The sequence below is a fragment of the Micropterus dolomieu genome, linkage group LG17 (genome assembly GCF_021292245.1).
Source record: "Micropterus dolomieu isolate WLL.071019.BEF.003 ecotype Adirondacks linkage group LG17, ASM2129224v1, whole genome shotgun sequence".
In the NCBI taxonomy this organism is placed as follows: Eukaryota; Metazoa; Chordata; class Actinopteri; order Centrarchiformes; family Centrarchidae; genus Micropterus; species Micropterus dolomieu.
The window spans coordinates 37511374-37520336 of NC_060166.1; the positions used below are offsets into that span (position 1 = coordinate 37511374).

General features: G+C 42.4%; 1 protein-coding gene across 1 annotated transcript in view; it reads left to right on the forward strand.

The window, feature by feature from the left end:
• gmnc (geminin coiled-coil domain containing) overlaps positions 1 to 3519 on the forward strand; it is an 11583-nt gene extending 8064 nt beyond the window's left edge. Inside the window, exon 6 of the mRNA XM_046074001.1 lies at positions 1140 to 3519. Coding sequence (XP_045929957.1) covers positions 1140 to 2198 — 1059 coding nt within the window. The 3' untranslated portion in view covers positions 2199 to 3519. The remainder of the gene's footprint in view (positions 1 to 1139) is intronic.
• The last annotated feature ends 5444 nt before the right edge of the window (positions 3520 to 8963 follow it).

Consider the following 8963-nt stretch of genomic DNA (forward strand, 5'->3'; position numbering starts at 1 on the left):
TTCCTAAAAAACAGTTTTTGTAACTAAGACCTTTTGTTATAAATCAGTAGTCCCAAGCACAGCCTGAGTTAACCCGTATGACCCTGATCCATCCATCCACCGTCAAACGGTTATCCTGCGTACAGGGGTGACATCGGGCGAAAGGCGGGGTACACCCTGGACAGGTCGCCAATCCATCGCTGGACCACACATAGACAAACAACCAGTCACACTCACATGTGTGAACATGGCCTGGGACAAAATCTGAGGAAAGTCCTAAGGACAATTTAGAGAGCCCACGCAGACACTGGGAGAACATGCAAACTCCACACAGAACTACCAGTTTTCACCAAATAAGTTAATATACAGCCTGTTACAATATACATCTCAACGTTTAATGCTGTAAATAAACATGTAAAAAGAATAAAAGTTTCAATTAATGTTTTTAAAGTGCGTAAATAAATCCAAAATTGTTACCTTAACCCTGGGGCGTCAGCATGTGTAGGCGTAGCGTGGATGTCTACAGTGGCTGAAGGGACGGAGCTCCAGCTTCACTGGTGTTGTGCAGAGTTGTTCGCACATCGCGGGACTTTCGGATAATTTATCACCGTTGATGAACCACACAAAGAATATTTTATCGTTTTTTAACTAGCCGGCTACTTGAAATAGACCCGCGAGGAACCGCAACGTGCAGAGAGAGAGAATTTTATTTTATTTATTATTATTATTTTGAATATATTTAAATTTTTTTAACACACACACACACACACTTTAATTACTTTACACTTTAATTACTTGTTCAATGAAATGTACGGGGTTGATTGTTCTTATGTAGTTTGTATGATGCTTTGGCAATGTTGTTACACATTCATGCCAATAAAGCTAATTTGAATTGAGAGAGAGAGAGAGTTCAATCAGAGAAGAGCTTGCCTGATATCAGACAAAAAATCTTCAGTCTAACAGATTTCCGTGGGATTCCATATTCCCTAACCAATCACTAGAGACCAGCGTATCCGCCAACACCAACCACCACCTTTCCTAACCATGAAAGGTTTCCGTCTATCTTACAGTCGGTCTTATGAACATAATGAGGGCAGTGTCAGTGTGATGAAACCAGAAAGGTGTAAATATGCCATCTTGCTCTGTACTTGTTCTCATAGAAACTAACCGCTGATGGGAGGAGGAAACTGAAGAGAAACCTGATGTATGCTGATGATGGACCTTTCCAGAACAGCAACTATCAGCTCCAAACATCCCAACAGGTCAGCAAGAGAGTCTGCAGGAACCTCACTGCCGAGTTCTGCTCCGAGTCCTCGGATACAACTTCCTCCTCAGAACCAAACCTGGACCTCTGGGTTCTACGAACACTGGGACTGAAGGACCGAGACACCATCGATACGTCCAATGACTCCTCCGCCTCCCCGTCCGGATACAGCCTCAGTGGTTTAGTTTATGATGCTGCAGTCACCTCTTCCTCGTCCTCCGAATACACCCTCAACTCGTCTTTCAGCCCCTCAGTCGCCTCTTCTGCACCTTCTTCTGTCCACAGCTACTGCCAGAGATCGACACATCAAACTGATTATAGGTACATTACTGCCGAATGCCAAGAAGCACACTGCCGTAATCCTGCTACGTCACCTCAGAACTGCACAACTTCTCCAGGTCAGTGCTCCGACTTCACTGCCACAGGACTGACCGGACACTATGAAGCTCCTGAAGCCGTGATCAGGAGCTACAACACGTTAACTGCCTTCCGGTCTCCACCACTAACCGAAGACCTAGCCTTCACCCAGTCACCAGACAGAGCCGTGATGTGTCCCTTCACAGCCTCGAGTCGAGTCCAAACTCTAGAGGCAAACCCAGCAAAACATCCAGCTTACTGGTCTCCACTGAGAGGCGGCCAGACACCATCACAGGACAGAATCCAGTTCGGTCCATCAGTAGGAAGAGTCCCTTTCTCCCCCATCACGTCTTTGAGTCCTGCCATGAAGCAGTTCCGGACACCTGTCCGTGGCGGCAGCCCGACAAGTCTGCCAGCGGGATCTCAGCTTCCCGCCACGCCTCAGACGCCTCGCAGACGGACAGATTTGGCGTTCAGTATGTCCCTGAGCCCATCCAGCAGCGTCAAGACCCACAGCTTCCCCCAGGGACAAGCCTTCGTTAGAAAAGACACAGAGGGAAAGTGGAACTTCACCTGGGTGCCCAGACAAGGACCATAGGACGCTTGATGGACTTTCCTCAGATTTTGTCCCAGGCAAAACTTTTTGGACTATAAGTCCATGTTGAACTTGAGCTGGCCCGTTAGACTGGACCTTCTGGGCCCTCAGTGTGAGGTTGATTGTACAGGACAATGCAAGTAGCAAAACAAAGACGATACAGACAGATATTTCTGTCCCCTCAAAGACTTTGACAACTTGCCTTTTGTTTGTTAAAACCTTTTTGATCCTGACATCAATAAGGAGATGTTCAGATTTTTAGAATCCAAACCTAAACTGTGGTGCGATGAGACTCAGCGGCATGTTTTTTATTAAATATTTAGAGCCAAACTGTGATCTTTATGAAAGAGTTTAGGTATTTAGCTGATAAGCGCTGAGTTACAATGAGTGTAACGTTAACCATTAACAGGACTGCCTAAAATGTTGTCTATATACAAAAGTTTTTATTAAGTTCATCTGTGAAACTGCCACTAAAAAAATATCAGTAATGACCCGTGTGCCACTTTGTATTCCCTGTTATGGACACAACGTAAAACCTAAAGAATCCAAAATGATGCCTCAGAAGAAACAAAGCTGCACTGATTTCAGAGAATTAATATCAGAATAATGGAAGCTGGTACTAACAAGTAACTACAGATAACATGTTAACTTAGATTAGATACAACAAATAAATGTAACGTTAAAGCTGCCACAGACTGGTCGGAGGGTTGGGTGATGTCCACATTGTAACTGAGAAAAGACTTCACTAACCCTGGCTTCACTACAAATGGGTTTCTAAACTATTTTGCAACAATTCCAACATTATACCTGAACAACATTAAAGTTACACCAACATATGCCTCTTTCACGTGACCTTAAGCACATGTGAAATGTCCAAAACATTACAGGTGCATATTTCAATTCATCACACGTGTCTAAATGTGGATTAAATAGATGTGAGAAGCTGCACACATTACATGTCAAACGATGGTTTTCATATGTGAAACATCTGAAAATATCACGTCTCTATCATGTAAAACGTCTCCATGTGTGATTAACATGCACAATGTGCTTCACATTATTTGTGAGATTGTTGTTTTCACAACACTACACGAGAAAGCGTCTTTGACATTTTACATTTCGGGTTTTCTTTTTTCTTGAACTTGGTGCAAAATTTTGCTGAGACTGTAACAGATTTTTGCTGCAGCTCCACGAGCTGCAAAAGTCTAATTCAGAGGGAATGTGAAGCAGCTGATTTTCATGTTGACGGCGTTTGTGTGCTGTAATATTTTATATGGATGTGAAAACCTGACTGTGGACTAACAGAAAAAGTGATTCGCAGACACGTCTGAGTCGTCTCTTTATTTTACAACCTGTCCAACTCAAACGTGACAATTTCACAGTACATTTACATTTAGAGGAGTCCGGTGCTTAAGTACAAGTTTGAGGTACTTGTACTTGAGTGTTTTCTTTTCATAACACGTCTAATTCTACCGCACCTCATCTCAGAGGAAAATATTGTACTTTTTACATGATTACATGATTATTATTTATCTGACAACTTTAGATAGTCATATGATTTTTGCACACTGCCAAAGATGCAGACACTAAGTGCAACAGTTTATAGTACAGCTCAAAAGATATGTGGATTGACAGAAAATTCATTGGCAATTATTTTGATGGCTTAAGTAATTTTTGGTGTAAAAACATTTTAAGGTTCAGCTTCTCTCATGAAGGTTTGCCGCTCTGTTTGTTAATAACGTTGAGGCTTGGATTGTTGGTCGGACAACAAGCGTTGTGAAGGTGTCACTTTGGACTCTGGGTAAGTGTGACGGCAGAATCTTTACAAAACAATCAATGGATCGATGGAGGAAATAATCAGCAGATTGATCCAGAATGAAAAGAATCATCAGCTTCAGCAGCAACATCCTGCTTTACATTAATGAGGAAGAAGAATCTGAGGAGAGGAGATATAATAGGACAACATTTTACTGCTTTGATACTTTAAGGCTTGATTATATACTCACATACTTTTACAGGAAGTTACAGGATCTGAATACTCTCTCTGCCGCTAGAAACAACAACCTTTTATTCCACCAGAAAGGTATTAGATCCCCCTCCAACAACAGGTTAGGCTTACTTCTTGGTTGGCAGTACAAAAGTGAAAAATATACCAACTTTATTGTAGTGGTCCCGGGAATATTTGTTCTTAAAGTGTGCTGAAGTAGCCGTAATTACGTTACATGGTTAATCTGCATTTGGTTAAAACATTTTATAAATGCAGCTGCAAGAACAAAACTTTCTGCTCATCACTTGGGGGTTTTGTCAAGAGTGTTTGTTATTTAGCAGGCTCCCCTCATGCCTCTCGGTGCATGGAGATCCATTTTCTCTCTGCTGCCGTCTGCTGGACTGGTATAGTGTGTCACCTACGCTTCTCACAGCAGCAGGTTTTATGTTGTATTCCAGTTTCTTTCCCTCATGGTGAAGACCAGGTGGATTCGGAGTCGGCGGTATGGGCATTAGGGGGCGATGCCCCCCCAAATAGAATTATAATTTAATTTACAAAATGATATAAGTTTAATTTGATTCACATTTCAGCGAGGAATAATAAAAATATACATTTACAAACAGTTAATTAGTCGAAAACATATTAAAGCTACAGTGTGGCTCGGTGAGGAAACCCCCCTGCTTCCCTCCCTCCCAACGCACTTGCACATTAGTACGTGCATGAAACAAATGACCTTATCAATCAAATGACTTTGATTTAGCGGGAGATTCCTGGCTGCAGTGCACATATCTAAACAAAGCAGCCCTCCAAAATGGACATTAGAAAATGGTTGAGAAACCTCAGCGGCTTCAACCTCGCCTATAAACCCCAGCTCTGAATCTCAAATTACTAAATTCTGCTACATCCACACGTCGTTAAACGAACATCGTTGTCTAAACATCACAAAACGCTTGTGGCCCACTGTGTTGATGGCAATCCAGCGGGCCTCGGTATTTTATTTAGCCTACTGTCAAAGTGCACTATTTTGTATTGTAATGCAGCGGCTGTGGCTCAGGGGGGAGAGCGGGTTACCTGTTACTCAAAAGCCCCGAATTGTCCCTGTAGTGTAAAAGCGCTTTGAGTGGTCACGAAGACTTGAAAGGTGCTATACAGAGCATTTACATGAGAACATCTATTTTGTCAGTTTTGCGCTGTCCATTGTCCCTCCCGCCGTTTTATTTCCTTTTGATAATTGAGACTGTAGAATCATCTGTGTATGTTGTGAGTTTGTTTGACGTTGTACATGGTGCTTTTTCAGTAGCAGCCTGGCGTAAACGAGCAAACTAGAATTAAGATGCGTCTCTCCAGTCAGTGAGATAGCAGCTAAACGTGTGCGCTGTTAACTTTGTTTATAATAAAGCTGTGGTCAGAGTCGGTTCAGGAGGAGTTGGTTTGCATCACGTCAGGCTAATCACTTACAGAAATAACTAGGCCTATAGGATATCCAAAACAAATCCCCATCACTAGTGCCCACCCACTGAAAATAAATGCCCCCCCTGGTGAGCTCAGTCTGACGCCGGCTCTGGGTGGAGACCTGTAAGTGCATATGGTGGACTGTGATGCTCGGGCGTCGCCTGGCCTGGGAAGATCTTTTTTTTAGCCCAGAATAATTCTCCACTTTGAGTGTTTATCACTAAAGAAGACAGCAGGGTTGTAATTTTGTGTCTTCAGTGAATATGTCGGAGGCAAGACCAATCCTTAGAGGGTTTACAGGAAAATATGTGGAAATACTCGTGTTGTACGAGTGACGTCACTGACTCCAGCCTTTGCGCAGGCTTGAACACTGGTACATTTTAATCTATACGATTGTTTTAGGTAAACTTTGGATTTATTTAAACTGGAAGTTTTTAACTTTTCAAAGCAGTCATAACTTTAGTTCACACACCCATAGGAAAGCAAAATAAGAGATCTAATAGTTGTGTCCTTCTTTTCTCCTAGACACAAATGAGCTGCTTTTAATACCAAGGTGAAACCAAAGGCCTTTTCTCCAACTTCTCCAATTCAGGAGGAAAAAAAACATATAGCAAAAACTAATTTCGGTCTTACTCTGATTAAAAGATGAGATCTCTACAGTATCTTAAATAAGTATCATTTCAATTCCCAGAATGTGGATCAGAAAAAAAAGCTCAAGTACTTTACTTACATCAAATGTTGAGGTGCTTGCACTGGAGTATTTTCTTTTTATGGGTGTTTGTACTTTTATTCCCCTTAATTTAAAATCCTTGTTGCATGTATTGTTAATTATCTGTTACAAGTTACTGAGAAAAATAATAAAATATTTTCAATGTCAAAATTTTGTTTTGATTATTGAATTATAATACCTTCACTATGGAACACTTTCAGACATTTTACTTGAGTAGAATTTTGAAGACTTTAAAAGAGGAGAAATACCATATCCACAATTAAAGGAAAATTGTACTCTAAAGACAATCAGACCTTCACTGTCATTTTTAGATGGATGGCGCAGCGGCAGTGTTGTTGCCCTTTGAACAACAAGAGTGGGGTTCAAATCCAGCTCGGGGCCTCCAGCAAGGTTCTCCAAGCATAGACAATAATGTAGTAAAAACATCTCACCAGTGCTCCCAAATGCTGTTTAGGAGCAATAAGCAAGACATTAATGACCTCAAAAATGATGAGATCTCATCTGTTACTTCCATTTCTCCTACTTTAATCTCAATTCAGTATACATTTGTCTCAAAACCTCAATCTCTCTTCATCTCATCCTTTTCTCCTAAGGGGGTTTTAGGAGCAACAATTCAGATTGGAGTGACCTCAAAAAGATATACTATTGAGATCTTAGTGTTTTCCCAAGAGTTAAAGAAAACTATTCTGAGCAAAAGATTTTTCCTCTGGCCAGTTGGCTTCAGTTCGAGGTGTCTGCTATCAGAACAGAGGATGGAAAATCAAGCCTGTTCTACTTTGGCCCTTGGTCTTGGACCAAGCTCAGAGTTAAGTCCCTCATCTCTTTAAATGACTTAAATAAAGGAAGTGGTCAATGTTAGCTGTAGCTGCTTTGCCAAATAAAGGTATGCTCTAATATTGCTGCCTCGTCTATGAACTGTATTATACATGTTACACCTAACATTGTTGTGTTGAGTTTTGGTGTTGTACCTAACCTTGTTGTTGTCTTTGTATTTGTTAGATCCTAGATCGGACTAGGTCTCACTTTTAAAAGAGGTTTTAATCTCAATGTGACTTCCTAGTTAAATAAAGGTGGAATGAAGAACTTTGTCATGTTGGTCTACTCTGTACACCAGTGGTCGGCAGTAGGCGGCCCGATTGCTTTGACAGCAGAAAAATAAAATATAAATAAATTGATAGCGGCTGGTGCTGAAATAGATCTCAGTCGTGACAGCAACAGTTACTCACATAATCACTTCCTCTTAAGTGAGGAAAAATAAAAAGCAGGAGAACATTTTTTTGCAGCATTTTTGCTTTATGTCGATTTTATTGAGAGCTTTTATTTTGAAAAGTTCTGGAGAAAATTCAAAAAGAGACTCTGGCCTGCTTGACACACCTCTGAAAAAGCTGTCAGTAAATGTGTGATTGGATTCCCCTGAATTTGTCTATGGGTTTACCAAGGCGGATGGAAAAGCTGGGATGCAGCACATGCTTTGTTGTGAGCATGTGCAAAAGTGTCCTTATAATCCATTTGTTTAACAAGGGAGAAAAAAATATATATCTGCCGTACGTTGGGATCGATCATTCAATCCTCCTAACGGGAGTCCCGCTCCGGCCATGAAACGACTTGAAAAAACTTTGACGATGCCAGACTTAAAACACCCTGTTAACAGGTTTTTGAGGGAGTTTTTTCCGCTCTGAAATCGAGGCTCTGAAGACAGACGGTATCGTCTGCTGTACAGACTGTAAAGCACCTTGAGGCATATTTGGGATTGGGATCATGTTGGGCACAGTTGGTGTTTCAGGTCATCCCAGAGGTGTTTACTGTGGTTCAGGTCTGGGCTCTGTGCAGACGGGCCAGGTTCTTCCACACCACACCATTTGTTTATGGAGCTGGCTTTGTGCACTGCGTCATCATGTCACGCTGGAACAATGAAAATGTTGTGTGTTGTGTCTTGTTAATCATCTCCTGACACCTCAGGTTAGCCTTGCAAGCCCTAATGTAAGTCCTGATCTCCAGGTTGGGAACCACTGGTCTAAAATATCATCATCCCTTCATCGGAACTAAATCGCCTAAACTGACCCAGAGAAAACAGAGCCAGACTGAGTATGAGCACAGCAGCATGATGGTGCTTTGCCTTTTTATGGCCCCTGTGTGTCGTGAGGCAACGTTGGAAAACCATTCTTTCATCACTGTGTTTCAGAGGTGTTCTGTTAAGGTGATATTTTGCACTGTTTTCTGTCAGAGGTGTCAGGTTCGGGGCTCGCTGGTTAAAGGTTTCTCTCTGCGGTACAGTTTGACGGCCTCCTCGGTCTTTAGCTCAGTTACCAGTTAAACCAGTCCTCCTCGCCCTCGGCTCGCTCTCTTCTCACGAACAAAAGGAAGCCGGTGGCTCCCTAGAGACGCCACCCACCTCCCCCTCCACCCTGACCCGCCTCCCACAGGTAATGATGGTGGGGTGTCTCCTTCGCCCAACACAGGGACCCGGGCCCTGCCCTGCGTCCCCTGAGAGCGAGCTGGGGCTGAGGTAAAGTTGGGAGCGAGATGTGTCCGTGGCGGGCGACCGAGTGGTCTATCTCTAATGACAAGGTAAGACCTGCTGCAGATGTCCAACAGATTG